Here is a 17796-nt window from a genome sequence, read left to right as displayed (position 1 = left end):
ATCTCTTTTTTTCTTTCTCAGACTTGATAGACATTTGTCAGTTTTGTTGATCTTTTCAAAGAACAAGCTTTTTGTTTCATTGGTATTCTCTATTGTCTTACTGTTTTCAATGTCATTGATTTTATTTCTTTATTATTTCCTTCTGCTTGCTTTGGATTTATTTTGCTCCTCTTTACCTAATTTCTTGAGGTGGGATCTTCAGTTATTGATTTGAGACTTTCCCCATTTTCTACTGTAAGTATTTAGTCTTTCTAATTTCCCTCTTAGTATGGATATAGCTGTGTTCCACAAATTTTGATATTTTCCTTTTCATGTAGTTCAATGTGATTTTTTAAAGATTGATTTATTTATTTGAGAGAGAGGGCGGGGGGCAAAGGGAGAGGAAGAGCATCTTCAAGTACACTCCACGCTAAGCATGGAGCCTGATGTTGGATTCATTCTCATGACTCAGATCATGACCTGAGCTAAAAACCAATAGTCAGATGTTTAACCGAGTGAGCCACCTAGGTGCCTCTAGTTCAATGTAATTTTCAATTTCCTTAGAGATTTCATGTTTGACTTATGGATTGCATAGCAGTGTGTTGTTTAGTTTCCACGTGTTTGTAGATTTTCCTGTTCATTCTGTTACTGATTTCTGTTTTGGTTCCATAGTGCTCAGAGAATATTCTCTGTATAATTTCAGTTTTTTTAAACTTATTGAGGTTTGTTTTATGGCCTGGGATATGCTCCGTCTTGGTAAATGTTCCGTGGTCACATGAAAAGAATCCTGCTGTTGCTGGGTTGAGTTTTCTATAAATGTCAGTTTACTCCTGTTGGTTGATGGTGTTGCTGAATTTTTCCTTGTCCTTGCTGATTTTCTATCTAGTTCAGTCAAGTGTTGAGAATGAGGTATTGAAGTGTCCAGTTACAAGTGTCAATTTGTTTCCTTTCAGTTCTATCAGTTTCCATTCAGTTTGTTTCCTTTCAGTTCAGCTTCATATTTTGCAGCTTTGTTGTTTGATGCATATGCATTGAAGATTGCTATGTCTTGGTGGATTGACCTTGTTATTATGATGTCCTTCTCTGTCTCTGGTAATTTTTTGCATGGAAGTCTACTTTATGTGATATTAATATAGCCACTTTTTTCTTCAGATTAAAGGTTGCATCGTATATCCTTTTTCATCCCTTTACTTTCAGTTTACATCATTGTATATAAAGTGAGTTTTTGTAGCAGATAGCATATAGTTAGTTTAGTATCATTTTTATCCACTCTGCCTCTCTCTTTTAATTGTTATATTTAGACCATTTCTACTTAATGTGGTTATTGATATATTGGGGCTTAAGTCTGTCATTTTGCTTTGTTTTATTTTCTGGTTGTTCCTCTTTTCTCTCTTTTCTTTATCCTACCATCCTGTGGAATTTTCTAGAATTCCACCTTGACTTATCTGTTGTGTTTTTGAATATATCTCTTTGTATAGCTTTTTTTACTGCTTGCTCTAGGTACTAACATAATACATACATAACATACCACAATCATCTAGTATTGACATCTTACCAATTTGAGTGAAGAGTATAAACCTTACTACCCTTTAAACTCCTTTATGCTTCCAGGTTTATAATATAATTATCTTGAATATTTTCTCTACCTACATTGAGAAGCACATCAGATAGTGTTACAGTTTTTGTTTCAACTGTCAAACAGATTTAGAAAACTCAGGGTAGGGAAAGTATACTCTATTTACTTTACTCTATATAGTATACTCTATATACTCTATTTACTCTATATTTTTACTCCTTCCACTTTTCTGGCTTATTTCCTGATTGTCCCAAAGATTACTTTGTCATCTTCCTTTTTAGAGAGCTTCCTTTGGCCGTTCTTTTAGGATAGGTCTGCTGGCAACAGATACTATTAGTGTTCCTTCATATGAGAATGTCTTGATTTCCCTTGGATTCCTAAAGGTCTTTTTTTTTAAAGATTTTATTTATTTATTTGATAGAGAGTGAGAGCAAGAGAGATCACAGAGGGATAGGGAGAAGCAGACTCACTGCTGAGCTGGGATCCTGCTCTATCCCAGGATGCGGGGCTCCAGGATCATCCCAAAAATAAATCACACTTAATCATGGTAAATGCTTATTTTAATCTACTGCTGAATTCAGTTTGCTAGTATTTTATTGAGAATTTTTTCATCTGTACTGATCAGGGATATTAGTGATAGTAGTGTGTACTTTTCTTGTAGTGTCTTTTAGTGTCTTTATTTGGCTTTTGCTTTATTTTATTTGATAATGCTGGCCTACTAAAATGAGTTTGAGAGTCTCCCTTCCTCTTTGATTATTTTTGAAGAGTTTGAGAAAAATTGTAATTAATTTGCCTTTAAATATTTGGGCAAAATTCCCTGGTGAAGCCACCTGGTCCTGGGCTTTTCTTAACTGGAAGTTTTTTGTTGTTGTTGTTGCTTAGTCGGTCTTTATACTAGTAATTGATCTGTTCACATTTTCTACTTTTTCCTGATTCAGTCTTGGTAGATTCTGTTTTTAAGAATTTATCCATTTCTTATAGGTTGTCCAGGTGTAGAGTTGTTCATAGTTCAATCTGTTTTCTTTCTGTTGTGCAAATTGGGTAATCTCTGTTTATCTTCAGGTTTACTGGTCTTTTTTTTCCCCTCTGTTGTCTACATTTCGCTGTTGAGCCCATCCAGTGAATTTTCATTAAAGTTACTACAGCGTTTAGTTCTAAAAGTGCCATTGGTTCTTTTCTTTATCTTCTACTTTGCAGAAAGTCTCCATTTTTTTTTTTTTTTTGCTGACATTTTCTATCTGTTCATTTGTTTCTGGCATGTTTGTAATTGTTCATTGAAACATTTTTATGATTACTCCTTTAAAATCCTTGCCAGATAATTCCAACATCTGTGTCCTCTCAGCGTTGAGATTATTGATTTCCTTTGCTTATTCAAGTTATGATTTTCCTTGTTCTTGATATAATGAGTGCTTATTTTCATGATATCCTGGATATTTTGGTTATTATTAGATTCTGGGTATTATTATATCTTCTGTTTTTGCAGGCCTCTTTAGACACTGCACTTTAGTGGCAGGTGAAGGGGGTGTGACTTAGTTACTGACAGGTGAGAGTAGAAGTCTAGGTCTCTTGGTCTCTGTTGACACCAGCTACTTCAGGTCCTGCTGTCCCAGTCAGGTTGCCTTCTTCTCTCCAGCTAAGTTCACACATCCAGTAAGTGGCAGAGGTGGTTTGAACCTAGGCAGTTTGGCTCCCAGCTCTGTATTTTTAACCTCTGTGCTGTAGTGCCTCTGAATACTTTACAGAATGTCCTGATTGATTGTGGAGATTAAATGTGATTTTAATCACATTTCTCCTCAGTTTTCTCCTCAGTTTCCTCTATGCAAGCTTCAAATTCACTTGTTTTCCCCTCATCCCCTTAGCCTGCTCTTCTACTTTTTACCACTTAAGAAACTTTTGGCACCACTTGTCCATCTTCCCCTCTAGAATGTCCACTCCATGAGGGAGGTGGCTGTTCTCAATCAATATTTATTGAATTTGTGCATTCACTTTTTTAACAAATACTGATTGACTGTCTACCATGTACCAGGCTTTCTGGTGCACAGTGGGGATAAGTCCTCTTAGTCTTGAGACCTGGTGCTGTGATAATTGGCCTCTTCACTAAGGAAGCAAATTAGCATTTAGGACACTTGGTTCCAGGTGATAATTATTGAGACAGTGCAGACAGAAGTCTGATTTTCATCCATCTTTCTTCCTGATGTGAGGAATTATCTAGCCCAATGAATGTTTGTGAATTGAATTGAAGAATAAATAAAACAGGACTGGGAGATGAGTTAGGTAAAGATTTCTGGTGAACAAGATCAGTGCTGTCTGCCAAATGTAGTGGGGGCAGATAGCAAGTAAATGAGCAGTTGCAAGTCCACGTGGTGAGTGCTGAAGTAGGGATAGTGTGTGTGGCGTGCCATGGTGGCATGGAAGGGGAAGAGCAGGAATGTCCTCGGCACAGAGAGCCACGTGTCATGAGACCCAGACCAGAAAAAGCATGGCAGCTGACTTTTTAGAGTAGGACTGACTTCATGGGAATGTGACCAGTCACACAGAGCCTCATATTCATTAGGGGACCCCATCCTTGAGGTTTAATGTTTTGTGGTTATTGTCTTGAAATTCTTAATAACTTTACCTTTGAATTTGTGTTTTCTATGTGAAATCCAGTTAGACAATGCAGTGTGTCCTAGGGACTTCGAGCTTTCACTCACATGTGATCTTCCCTCCTACTGCCTCTCCACTCCCTAAACAGGTTCTCGATTGGCTGCCTGGGGCACCAGGTCTGAACGAAAGTGCATGAGAGTCCGGGTTAGGTTCATACATCCTGTGCACTGAGCATAGGACGTGGCCTGTACTTCCCCTTGAGTATTCTCATGCTAAGGGAGCATGACAATAAATAACAAAAAGCTCTATGACAAGTTGAGAGAGAGAGACCCAGAAGAAAGGAAGCTTTTTTCTTTTTTTTTCCCCTGGTTTTCGTTTGCACCAGGCATCACAAATTATGTAGCGGACACTGTGTGTCAGAGGCCAGAGGTCAGGGTAAAGAGGCAAGGCCTTTTAGACTGTGATAAGTTAAACTTTACTTTAAAAAATTGGGAAGCCTGTGAGGGGTTTTGAGCAAGGGTTTTTATTTTATTTTACTTTATTTTATTTTTATTAACATATAACGTATTATTTGCTTCAGGAATACAGGTCTGTGAATGATCAGTCTTACACAATTCACAGCACTCACCATAACACATACCCTCCCCAATGTCCATCACCCAGCCATCCTATCCCTCCCTCTCCCCGCAGCAACCCTCAGTTTGTTTTGTGAGATTAAGAGTCTCTTACGGTTTGTCTCCCTCCCTGGTCCCATCTTGTTTCATTTTTTTCCCTCCTTACCCCCAACGACCCCCCCGCCCTGCCTCTCAAATTCCTCATATCAGAGAGATCATATGATAATTATCTTACTCTGTTTGACTTATTTTGCATAATACCCTCTAGTTCCATTCCTGTCATTGCAAATGGCAAGATTTCATTTCTTTTGATGGCTGCATAGTATTCCCTTGTGTATATATGCCACATCTTCTTTATCCACTCACCTGTTGATGGACATCTAGGTTCTTTCATAGTTTGGCTATTGTGGACATTGCTGAGCAAGGGATTTTTTTTTAAAATTTTTTTAGGTTATTTATTTATTTATTTGACAGACCGATCACAAGTAGGCAGAGAGTCAGGCAGAGAGAGGGGAAGCAGGCTCCCTGCTGAGCAGGTAGCCCGAAGTGGGGCTCTATTCCAGGATCCTGGGGTCATGACCTGAGCCAAAGGCAGAGGCTTTAAACCACTGAGCCACCCAGGCGCCCCTGAGCAAGGGTTTTTTTAAACAATCACTCCGGCTATAGTGGGGAGAGCCAGTTGGGTGAGGACAGAGTAGAGGCCAGGAGCCCAGTTAGGAAGACAACAGTAATCCCAATTAGAGATAATAGGGGTCTGGATTAGAGCAAGGGCAGGAAGGGTGAGAATAGGGCTAATCACAAGATAGAAGGATAGGATGTGATGATAACTTGAATGGTAGTAGCAACACAGAACACTTAACTCTGTACTAGGGACTGTTGTAAACATCTTGTATGGATTAACTCATTTATTTTTGATAACCTTATGAGGTATGTACAGTTTTTTATCTCCACTTTAGGGATGAGGAAACTGAGGCACAGAGAGGTAACATGCCCAAGATCCCACAGCTAATAAGCAAGAGGGACAGCCGGGATATACACTCAGGCAGTCTGAGGTTATGGTGGCAACTGCCAAGAGAGAAAGCAGGTTTAGAGTGCAGGCAGAAGGAGAGTTTGAATTTTGACATGTGAAATTTGAAATAGGTAAGGAGGCTATCCTGTAGAAGTACCAGGAGGCATTTTGTGGGAAGGGTCTGAAACTCAACAGAAGGATCTGGCTTCCTGTTTTATGGGTGTAGAGGGCACATGGAGTCCTGGCAGTAAGATCAACAAGGGGAAGTGAGGGGAGAAGAATGCCTAGGCAAGAAGGCTGCAGAAACATCAACCTTTCAGGAGTGGGCAGAAGAAAAAGAGTGCAGTGGGAAACAGAAGCAGCAGCCAAAGACATAACTAAGATCACATCACATTCCTGCTCATAGTTGTTCCATGGATTTCACCTGGTTTTTCACTCAGGAAAAGCCAGTGTCCTTTATGATGTCCTACAAGACCCTACTGCATGAACCCATTACTTTTCTGACCTATCACGGTCCCCCACCCCCACTCTATTCCAGAACACTGTTCTCCTCTCCATTGCTTTAATAATCTAGGCACACTCCTGCCACGGGGCTTTTGTCCTTTCTATTCTCTCTAATTGTGATGTTCTTCCCTCGTATCCATATGGCTTGCTCCTTTACTCCTGTCAGGTCTTTAATCAAAGGTCATCATCTGGGGTGCCTGGGTGGCTCAGTGGGGTAAGCATCTGCTTTCAACTCAGGTCATGATCCTGGGGTCCTGGGATCTAGCCCCACATTGGACTTCTTTGTTGGTGGAGAGCCTGTTTCTCTTTCTCCCTCTACCTGCTGCTCCCCAGGCTTGTGCACTCACTCTCTCTCTCTGTGTCAAATGAATAAATAAAATCTTTTCAAAAAGTCATTTTGTTAGTGAGTTGCTACATAAAATTTTAGTATCTACCGGCTTTCTTATGTAAATTTCAGCACCGTTGCCATCTTCCCCCTCAGTGTATATGAGTGTGTGTGCGCGTGTGTGTGTGTGCGCACGCGCACACGTGTGCCTGTGTTTGTGTCTCTGTGTCTCTTCCTGCTGGATTCTTCTGCTTGGCTCTTCTCACTATGATACAATGTATTTTACTGATTACATTGATTTATTTTGTTTCTTGTTTGCTCTATAGAATGTGAGCTCCATGAAGGCAGGGATTTTTGTATGCTTTGTTCTGTCTTTGTCTCCCCTGCACTTGGACCAGGGCGTGGCAGATGCTCATCAGCTATTAACTGAAGAACTGGACATCAGACGGAGGGGTTGTTCTGGAAGTCAAAGGTAGAGAGCTTGTCAAGTGGAGAGAGCACAGGGTCAGCACTGTGTGATAATCCCACTAAGAGATCAAGTGAGATAAAGGAGAGAAGTGCTTATTGCTTGTATCACTAAGAAGGTTAGAATATTGATGAGCTCTGTTTTAAAGAAGGTGGGGACTAAAATCAGACCATAGCAGTGGGTGAGAAAGTATACACAGCAACCCTGGAACACCTCTTACAGGTTTTTGGCTCTGGTTAAACATCTCTGGACAATACCAGGTGGCAAGAAGTCGGTGGACTTTTCACTGTATACAGTTTTTTACCTTTTGAGTTTTGTACCATGTGTAAGTGACAACTATCCAAACAAGTCATTATGAACCTGCACAGGTTTAAACAAAGAAGATATTTGGCTGTTAAGTGGCAGAGGGGCAGACAGGAGGGAGTGCCTTCTCTTTTTCATCTGTAAAGATCCAGGTGGGCTTGTTGAAATGCTGTTGTGAAGGAGAAGGAAGAAAGGAAGGCAGGAGAGGTTGAAGATACTGAAGAAAGGGTTGATTGATTGAGAAGATCAAAAAGATGTAAACCAGGTGGAAAAGCTGACTTTAGAAAGGAGGAAGGATAGTCCTTTCTTTGTAACAGGAGGTAAGGATGGGTGCAGAAGGAGGTGGTTTCAGTGTGGGAGGTTGAGGTGGATCTCCTCCTATTATTTCATTTTGTCTAAGAAACAGGCAGTGTCATTTTCTGAGACAGAAGAGGGAGGTAGTGGAATCAAGGATTTGAAATAGTCACTGTGGATAACAGGAGAGAGACCGAAGCAGGCAAGTATAGGAGCATTGTGAGGAAGCATGACCCAACAGACTACATTTTATTTATTTATTTATTTATTAATTAAAGATTTTATTTATTTATTTGACAGAGAGAGATCACAGGTAGGCAGAGAGGCAGGCAGAGAGAGAGGAGGAAGCAGGCTCCCTGCTGAGCAGAGAGCCCGATGCGGGACTCGATCCCAGGACCCTGAGATCATGACCTGAGCCGAGTGCAAATGCCTTAACCCACTCAGCCACCCAGGCTCCCCCAGACTACATTTTAGAGGAGTTTAAAGTTCACAGTCAAATGGAGAGGAAGTTAAAGAGATTTTTCATATTCCTATTGCCCGCACATTCATAGCCTCTCCACTGTCAACATTCCTCACCAGAGTGGTGCATTTACCATCAACAGACCTACAGTGACACATGATTATCACCCAAACTCATCGTTTGCATCTTGGCAGCATACATTCTGAGTTTGGACAAATGTATAATGATATGTACCTACCATTATAGCATTTTTGTATCATACAGAACACTTTCAATGCCCTAAAAAAAGTTCTCTGTGCTCTGCCTATTCATCTTTCTCTCCCCTCCTAACCTCTGGCAATCACTGACATTTTTACTGTCCCCGTGGTTTTGCCTTTTCCAGAATATCTGTTAGTTGGAATCATAAATTGTGTAGACTCTTCAGATTGGCTTCTTTCACTTCGTAATATGCATTTGAGTTTCCTCCATGCCTTTTCATGGCTTGATAACTCATTTATTTTTAGTGCTGAATAAATATTTCATTGTTTGGATATACCACAGTTTATTTATCCATTTACCTACATCTTAATTGCTTCAAATTTGGCAATTATGAATAAAGCCACTATAAGCATCCATATTTAGGATTTTTTGTGGACATAGTGAGTAAATGCCAAGGAGTGTGATTGATGGATTGTATGTTAAGAGTATGTTCAGTTTCATAAGAAACTGCCAAATTGTCTTCCAAAATGGCTGTACCACTTTTGCATTCCCACCAGCAGCAAGTGAGATTTCCTTTTACTCTGCCTCCTCATCAGCATTTGGTGTTGTCAGTGTTTTGAATTTGGGCTATTCTGATAAATGTATAATGATATCTCACTGTTTTAATTTGCATTTTTCTAATGACATATGATACGGAGCACCTTTTCATATGCTTATTTCCCATCTGCATATCTTCTTTGGTGAGGTTTCTAGAGAGATCTTTTTGGTGCATTTTTAAATTGGGTTTGTTTTATTGATTTTTAAGAGTTCTTTGTATATTTTAAGTAACATCCTTTATCAGGTAAGTCTCATGCAACTATTTACTTCCAGTGTTTGGCTTGTCTTTTCCTTCTCTTGGCAGTATCTTTCAAAGATCAGGTTTTTAATTTTAATGAAGTCTATTTTATCAATTCCTTCTTTTATGGATCATGCCTTCAGTGTTACATCTAAAATGTCAGTATTGCCATACCCAAGCTCATCTAGATATTTAGCCAATGTTATCCTCTAGGAGTGCTATAGTTTTGCATTTTACATTTAGATTTGTGATCCATTTTCAGTTCATTTTTGTGTGTACAAAGTCTGTGTCTAGATTCATTTGTGTGTGGATGTCCAGTTGTTCTAGTACCATTTGTTTGAAAGACCATCTTTTTGTCCCATTTGCTCTTTTGTCAAAGTTTAGTTAACTATATTTATGTGGATCTACTTCTGGGATCTCTATTCTGTTCTATTGATCTGTTTTTCTATCTTTCATCAGTACCACACTGTCTTGATTACTGTAGCTTTACTTTCTTTTCAAATCTTTTTTGTTTTTTTAAAAATTATTTTTATTAACATATAATGTGTTATTTGCCCCAGGGGTACAGGTTTGTGAATCATCAGGCTTACACATTTCATAGTGCTCACCAAAGCACATGCCCTCCCCAATGTCCATAACCCAGCCACCCTTTTTTTGTTTTTTAAAGATTTTATTTATTTGAGGGAGAGAGAAAGAGTGTGTGCATGAGCAGAGGGAGGGGCAGAGGGAGAGGGAGAAGCAGACTCCCCACTGAGTAGGGAACCCAACGTGGGGTTTGATCCCAGGACCCTGGGATCATGACCTGGGCTGAAGGCAGCTGCTTAACTGACTGAGCCATCTAGGTGCCCCTGATTACAGAAGTTTTACAGTAAGTTTTGGAAGTTAGGTAGTGTCAGTCTTCCAACTCTGTAGTTTTCATTCGATATTGTGTTGGCTATTCTGTGACTCAGATATTTTTGGATAGTGTGAATTTTTTGTGGCATCTGTCCAGTGGGTGATTTTTCTCCAGCCATGTCCAATGGTCCAGTGTTACATGGTTGAATTGAGTCAGGCTTAGGATTTGCATGGGGGGGTGATGGAAAGGCAGTGGAGCAAGGGAGGATATCTGTACGACAATGGCTGAAGTGAGGAATGCTAGAATCTGAGGTAGACTGGGGAAGAAGGGTGAAGTTAAGAATAGGTGAAAAGTAGGATCAAGGGATTTTTGAGGGCAAAGAACGGGTATAATGAATGAGAGCTGGATGATTACATTTGTGGTCACATTGTGTGATAATATGAATTTCATATTCCAGATGTGGAGCAATTGCAAGTTTTGACAAGTGATGACCATGAGAATAAATAGCTGAAAGGGGAGTCGGCAGAGTAGCCTCTGAAGATGAGAAGGTCAAAGAGCTAAGGAGCCAGGATGTTGGGCCTCTGCATCAATACTGATGTCTTGTGGGGTATTGGCAGGACATGGGATGGAGAGAAATCTGCGAGCCGGTTCTTTAATGAGTGAAAGGGTTATGTTGGGGAGTTGAGTAGCTGGCAGTGAAGAGGAGTGGGAAGAGGCATGGCTACATGATATGAAGCTCAAAGGAGTAAGAGATCTTACACAGGAGTACAAGAGAGATGATCTCAAAGTCTCACTGGAAAGTGAGGGGAATATCTACCCCCAGTGCAGCCCTGAGTTAAAGGGTCTGGTAGAAGACACAGATTCTGCCTGACAGGGCTCTAGCACAGTGCTTCTTAGACTTTCTGTGGCTAAGAGCCAGGTTGGTTGGTTGGTTTAACTTTCCAATCCATAATGGACCTGTCATTTGGCAAAATCAAAAATGAATTACTAGAAAAATAGTTGAACAAAAAAAGCTATACAAAATACAAGCCCCAATTTTTTTTATTGTTAGATTCAACAGTAGACATCAGCCAAATTGCCATATAAGTTTTTTGATTGCTTACTCTGACTTTTTGTAATTACCACAGAGCTGTGGGAAACAGCTGTCAACCAAAACTGTGGTCTGTAGTCTGTGGACCAAGCTGACTGGCATTCGTGTAGGGAAAATGGCTTTCTTCTAGGAGACACTGCTGTCAGTTAAGCCAGGAAGGTGAAGAAGGGGTTTGTTGAAGGGGATGTGAATTAGAGAGGTCTCCTTACCAAGGAATGGGGTTGCTGGGGGTACAAGAGAAAAGTTAGGAATGTCAATGACCAGTGGATGTTTGATGGGATGAGAGTTCAGGAAGGAGGAATGAGTGGAGCAGTTCCTTCTTGAGCAGTGTCCCAGGATAATGGGTGTGAGACTGAAAACAAGTCCAAGGAAGTGAGTTAATGCTACAAGGTCTGGGGAATATATTTAAAGAAAGTTTAGGCAGGTGAAGGGTGACATGTGCTTCTCTGTTCTCACGGTCTAAGTACTATATATATGTTCCCTGAGCCCTTAAAAAAAATTCTACCTAGTTGATGGTGATATCCCCAATTTATATTGATATGCAGCAGGTTTTACGGGCATAGGATTAGCAGTTGGAATGGTGGTGGGGTCCTGATCCCAGGAAGTCAGTTTGTGAACATGATCTTGGACAAAACAGTTAAAGAGTTCTGCCCTATTTTTATGCTGACCAAGTAATTCAGGAGTTTGATCTTAGCCAGAAGTTATTAGGAGGGCTTCTGGTGACTTCTTTGGTGAAGAAGGGTTTAATTTTTTTTTTAAGATTTTATTTATTTATTTGACAGACAGAGATCACAGGTAGGCAGAGAGGCAAGCAGAGAGAGAGGAGGAAGCAGGCTCCCCGCTGAGCAGAGAGCCTGATGCGGGGCTCGATCCCAGGACCCTGGGATCATGACCTGAGCCGAAGGCAGAGGCTTTAACCCACTGAGCCACCCAGGCACCCCAAGAAGGATTTAATTTTGTAAGATTTCCACTTCATATATATGCAAACTTAAATTTTTGAAATGAAATAAATCTTTTTTAGATGTTACAGTATGAAATTAGTAATACATGTTCATTGTAGAGAATTAGAAAATACAAATAAGGAGGAAAAAAACGATTACCTGTGATCCTTCGCTCAGCACTGTCGATTATAAAATACTCTTTTCAGTCATTTCATTTAGTCAAGTAAAATAGCTTAATAAAGTTTAAATTTTTGACTACATGTTGAAGTAAGAGTATTTTAGATGTATTGGTTAAAATAAATATTACTAAAATTAATTTCACCTGTTTCTTTTTACCTTTTTCATGCAGCTATTGGGTCACGTTATATTTGTATTGGACAACATGTCCTAGAATCTCTTCTAGCTTTGATCATTCTGAGTCTTTTTTAAAAAAATATTTATTTATTTTTCGGGCGCCTGGGTGGCTCAGTGGGTTAAGCTGCTGCCTTCGGCTCAGGTCGTGATCTCGGGGTCCTGAGATTGAGTCCCGCATCGGGCTCTCTGCTCAGCAGGGAGCCTGCTTCCTCCTCTCTCTCTCTCTGCCTGCCTCTCTGTCTACTTGTGATCTCTCTCTGTCAAATAAATAAAATCTTTAAAAAAAAATATTTATTTATTTTAGAGAGAGAGTGAGTGTGTGAGAGGGGGGAGGGGCAAATGGAGAGGGAGAGAACCTAAAGCAGACTCCCTGCTGAGCACAGAGCCCGATGCAGGGCTCATCTCAGGCCCCAGAGATCATGACCTGAGCTGAAATCAGGAGTCGGATGCTTAATTGACTGAGCCACCTAGGTACCCCTTGACCATTTTGAGTCTTAATGAAGCTTTGCTGTCTATATTTTTAGCTCTGTCATAATTGTTTTAGACCAGTGTGGTTCAGTATAACTTTTTGTATTGATGAATATGTTTGATAATCTGCCCAATATGGTAACTTTAGCTACATGTGGCTACTGAGCTTTTGAAATGTAGCTAGTATGATAAGGTTGTTCCTCCCTGTTTTGAATTAATTTAAATGTAAATAGCATGTGTACTGGACAGCACAGTTCTATACTTTATGAGAAATAAAATTTCCTTATAAACCTTGACTGATTTTTCTCTTTTCTAGTTGTGTTGGTGTTGAAGAGGAAAAGGCTGCTGACATTGACCTCTACCACTGCCCCAACTGTGAAGTCTTACATGGGCCCTCCATTAGTAAGTAGATCTTGGGATTTCCAAGAGAAGATGGTCCAGAGGTGAGACAAAGCAAAAGAAGCTTGGAAGGGAGATTGCCTTTGCCTGAATACTTGGGAAATAGCAAAAGCCTGTTTAGGCCCCTCAGGCTAGTAGCTGCCCCACTGAGAGGGCAGAAGTGCAGAGCTTTATCTCCCTAGGGACTTCCTCAGAGAAACCACCAGCTTCACCAGGAGCTTTCCCTGAGTTTGTGAGGGCCTCCTTGACTCCAGGTGTTCCAAGAAGTTGTTAGATTGGAAGAGAAGCAGGATCTGCTGAATCCTTTGCTCCTGGAACCATAGCGCGTGGCCATTCTGACTCACAGTCTCATGTCTTTTTCTGGCTTAGTGAAAAAACGCCGTGTATCTTCTAAAGGACATGATACACACAAGGGGAAGCCAGTGAAGACTGGAAGCCCTACGTTCATTCGAGAGCTCCGGAGTAGGACCTTTGACAGGTGAGGGTTGGTGAATGCCAGGGCTCTGGGAGTCTAGGATCCATCTCTTCCCAACTTTCCCACTGGCTGTCCTGTTAGGTGCCTCCCTCATTTGGGAATGTCTTTAGGGTTCTATGTGTTCCCTTTGGGGATGGATCTTCTGTTTTAGTCATTTTTTAAAAGATTTTATTTATTTATTTGAGAGAGATAGGAGAGAGCACAAACAGGGGGACCAGCAGAGGGAGAGGGAGAAGCTGGCTTCCTGCTGAGCAGGCAGCCTGACATGGGACTCCATCTCAGGACTCTGGGATCATGACCTGAGCCAAAGGCAGAGCTTAACCAACTGAGCCACCCAGGCGCCCCTGTTTTAGTCCTTTTCTAAGAAACATTGTTAGGGTTTCATTTAACATGCAGAGTATGTTAACATCTGCTCGTAAAAACCTTTGGTAGATTGGGAATCAGTTTTTACCTTTCAGGAGAGGATATTTACATGCACCCAAGGAATGCTTCAACTAGGAGTCTAAAAATCAGAAAGTTTAATTCTCTCATTGTAGAGAAAAGGAAACTTTTTAAAAATTAAAAAAATGTTTGAGTGGTCATGCATTTCTTTTAAATCAAAAAAATATTTTTCCCCGTTTAATCTGTTTTGTTTTTAATTTTAAAAAATTTTTATTTCAAAATTAAACTCTGTGCCCAACATGAAGATCGAACTCACGACCCAGAGATCAAGAGTGTCATGTTCTACTGACTGAGCCAGCCAGGTGGCTTTTTTTTCCCTTTAAAAAATATTAATGGGCTTATTAAAAATAAATTACTTGAATAGAAGTAATGAGTTAGAAAAAGTAATGAATAAAGCGCTGTCTTTTGCTTGGTTTTTAATTTGCACAACCATTTTCAGCTTTCCTGTAATTGAAATGTTATTTAGGATTATGTGTTCCTTCAACTTAATATTCTTTGTTTTGTTTGTTCAGAGGCAGTGAGTCTCCTTTCTCCTCCCTTAGATCTTCTCCAGTCAACCAGTGTCTTGTGCATTCATTAAGAAATAGTTTTTTTTAATATAAATGTGTGTGTGTGTGTGTCCTGCTTTTCTGAAAAAGCATTAATACACTCTGTTTTCTGCATCTTGCTTTTTTAAAACCAAAATTACATATCTTGGCAATTAATCCATAATAGCATATGCAGATGTTTTTCATTCTTTTTCATGAACATTTAGTATTCTTTTGTATGGTTATATAATTTATTTAACCATATTGAACATTTAAATTGATTCTAGTATTTTGCTATTAGAAAAAAGTGTTGCAGTGTATGTACAAAGTGTAAGTACAAAGTGTTGTACTTAAGTTTTTGTATATGTGGATGAGTATATGTGTGGATTTACTACCTAAAAATGAAATTGCTAGACCAAAGAATATGTGCCTTAAAAATGTTTATAAATGGGGGCACCTGGGTGGCTCAGTGGGTTAAGCCTCTGCTTGTGGCTCAGGTCATGATATCAGGGTCTTGGGATCGAGCCCCGCACTGGGCTCTCTGCTGAGCAGAGAGCCTGCCTCCCCCTCTCTCTGCCTGCCTCTCTGCCTACTTGTGATCTCTCTCTATCAAATAAATAAATAAATAAAATCTTAAAAAATGTTTATAAATGTTGCTAAATTGTTTCCAAAGTGATGATACCATATATATTTTTTATTAACCTATAATGTATTATTTGCTTCAGGAGTACAAGTCTGTGAATCATTAGGCTTATACATTTCACAGCACTCCCCTAGCATATACCCTCCCCAATGTCCCTAACCCAGCCATCCTATCTCTACTCCCCCACCCCCCAGCAACCCTCAGTTTGTTTCATGAGATTTAGAGTCCCTTATGGTTTATCTCCCTCCTGATCCCATCTTGTTTCGTTTTTCCCTTCCCTACCCCCTACAACCCCTCGCCATGCCTCTCAAATTCCTTATAGCAGAGAGATCATATGATAATTGTCTTTCTCGGATTGACTTATTTTGCTCAGCATACTACCCTCTAGTTCCATCCATGTCACTGCAAATGGCAAGATTTCGTTTGTTTTGATGGTTGCATAGTATTCCACTATATATATACATATATATATGTATATGTATATGTATATATATATATGCACACACACACACACACACACACACACACACACACACACACCACATCTTCTTTATTCATTCATCTGTTGATGGACATCTAGGTTCTTTCCATAGTCTGGCTATTGTGGACATTGCTGCTATAAACATTCAGGTGCACAGAAGGTACATATATTTTTGTGCTTTTATAAGTCATCTTTATTTCTTTTTCTGGTTACTGCCTGCTTATGTCATTTGACAATTTTTCTATTGGGTTACTGCCCATTTTTACTGATTTATAATAGCTTTTCTTGCACAAAATTTTATTTAAGCATGTATTTATTGTTGAAGTATAATTAACATAGAGTCTTTTATTAGTTTTTCAACTATACGGTATAAATGATCAATTCTATGCATTACTCAATGATCATCATGAGCCACATGAATGAAATCCTGCGGTATTTGTTTTTCTCTGGCTTGTTTCATTTAGTATTATGTCCTCTAGAGCCATCCATGTTGCAGATGACAAGATCTCATTCTTTTTTATGGTTGAGTAATATTCCATTGTATGTGTATATACCCACATCTTTATCCATTCATCTATGAATGGACATTTAGGTTGCTTCTCTGTATTAGCTATTGTAAATAATACTACAGTAAACAATGAGGTTATTAGACCCTAGACCTGTCAGAATGGCTAGAATAAAAAAGATAAGAAATAGCAAGTGTTGGAGAGGATGTGCAGAAAAAGGAACCCTTATGCACAGGTACAGCCACTGTGGTACAGCCACTGTGGAAAATTATAGAAATGTCCTATAATCCAGTAATTCTGCTACTGAGTATTTTACCCAAAGAAGAGAAAAACACTAAAGATACATGCACCCCTAAGTTTCCTTGTAGGAAATTTTAATTTTTAATTTTTATGTAGTTAAATTTATTTATTGCTATTTTTTAATTACTACTGGGCCTTGTCTCTCCCATGTTTTTCTACTACTCTCTGACTTCATGTTTTTCAGTTTAATCTTAGATCCATTTAGAATTATGTAAAGAGTGAGATACACATTGAGCTTAATATTTTTCCAGATGTTTGTTCCAATGCAACTTGGCCAAATAGTCTATCTCCAGCATGATTTCTAGTTTTCTAGTTAACTAAGTATATGTATTGAGAAGGTGCTTGTAAAAATCAAAAACAATTTTAATTTTATTTTAATTCTAATATAGTTAACATACAGTGTTATATTAGTTTCAGGTATACAATATGGAGTGATTCAACAATTCTATACATTACTCAGAACTCATCATGACAAGTGTAGTCTTAATTTTTATCACCTATTTCACCTATCCCCCCACCTACTTCCCTTCTGGTAACCATCAGTTTGTTCTTTATAGTTAAGAGTCTGTTTTTTGGTTTGTCTCTTTATTTTTCCTTTGTTTTGTTTCTTAAATTCTACATATGAGTGAAATCATATGGTATTTGTCTTTCTCTGACTCATTTATTTGCTTACCACTATACTTTGTAGTTCCATTCATGTCATTGCAAATGGTGAGATTTCATTCCTTTTTATGGCTGAATAATACACATTGTGTATGTGTATTTGTGTGTATGTGCATATGTACACCACATCTTCTTTATTCATTTATCTATTATTAACTATTGAACACTTGGGCTGTTTCCATTATTTGGCTATTGTAAATATTACTGCAATAAACATAGAGCTGCATATATCCTTTTGAATTAGGGTTTTCGTATTCTTTGGGTAAATATCCAGTAGTGTGATTACTGGATCTTATGACAGTTTTATTTTATTTTTTGAGGCATCTCCATACTGTTTTCCACAGTGGCTGTCCCAGTTTGCATTCGTACCAACAGTGCATGAGAGTTCCTGTTCGTCCACATTATCGCCAACACTTGTTTCTTGTTTTTGATTTTAGCCTTTCTGATAAGTGTAAGGTGATTGCTCACTGTAGTTTGGATTTGCATTTCCCTGGTGATGAATGATGTTGAACATCTTTTCATGT

General features: G+C 39.2%; 1 protein-coding gene across 6 annotated transcripts in view; it reads left to right on the top strand.

Annotated features, from left to right (window-relative positions):
• PHF8 (PHD finger protein 8) overlaps positions 1-17796 on the top strand; it is a 99988-nt gene that overhangs the window by 6265 nt on the left and 75927 nt on the right. For all 6 annotated transcript variants that reach the window (XM_032329896.1, XM_032329897.1, XM_032329898.1 and 3 more), the window contains exons 3-4: positions 13154-13239; positions 13606-13714. In XM_032329896.1, coding sequence (XP_032185787.1) covers positions 13154-13239; positions 13606-13714 — 195 coding nt within the window. The remainder of the gene's footprint in view (positions 1-13153; positions 13240-13605; positions 13715-17796) is intronic.

Source organism: Mustela erminea, chromosome X, assembly GCF_009829155.1.
Source record: "Mustela erminea isolate mMusErm1 chromosome X, mMusErm1.Pri, whole genome shotgun sequence".
NCBI classification, from domain to species: domain Eukaryota; kingdom Metazoa; phylum Chordata; class Mammalia; order Carnivora; family Mustelidae; genus Mustela; species Mustela erminea.
This window is presented reverse-complemented; position numbering and strand designations above follow the sequence as displayed.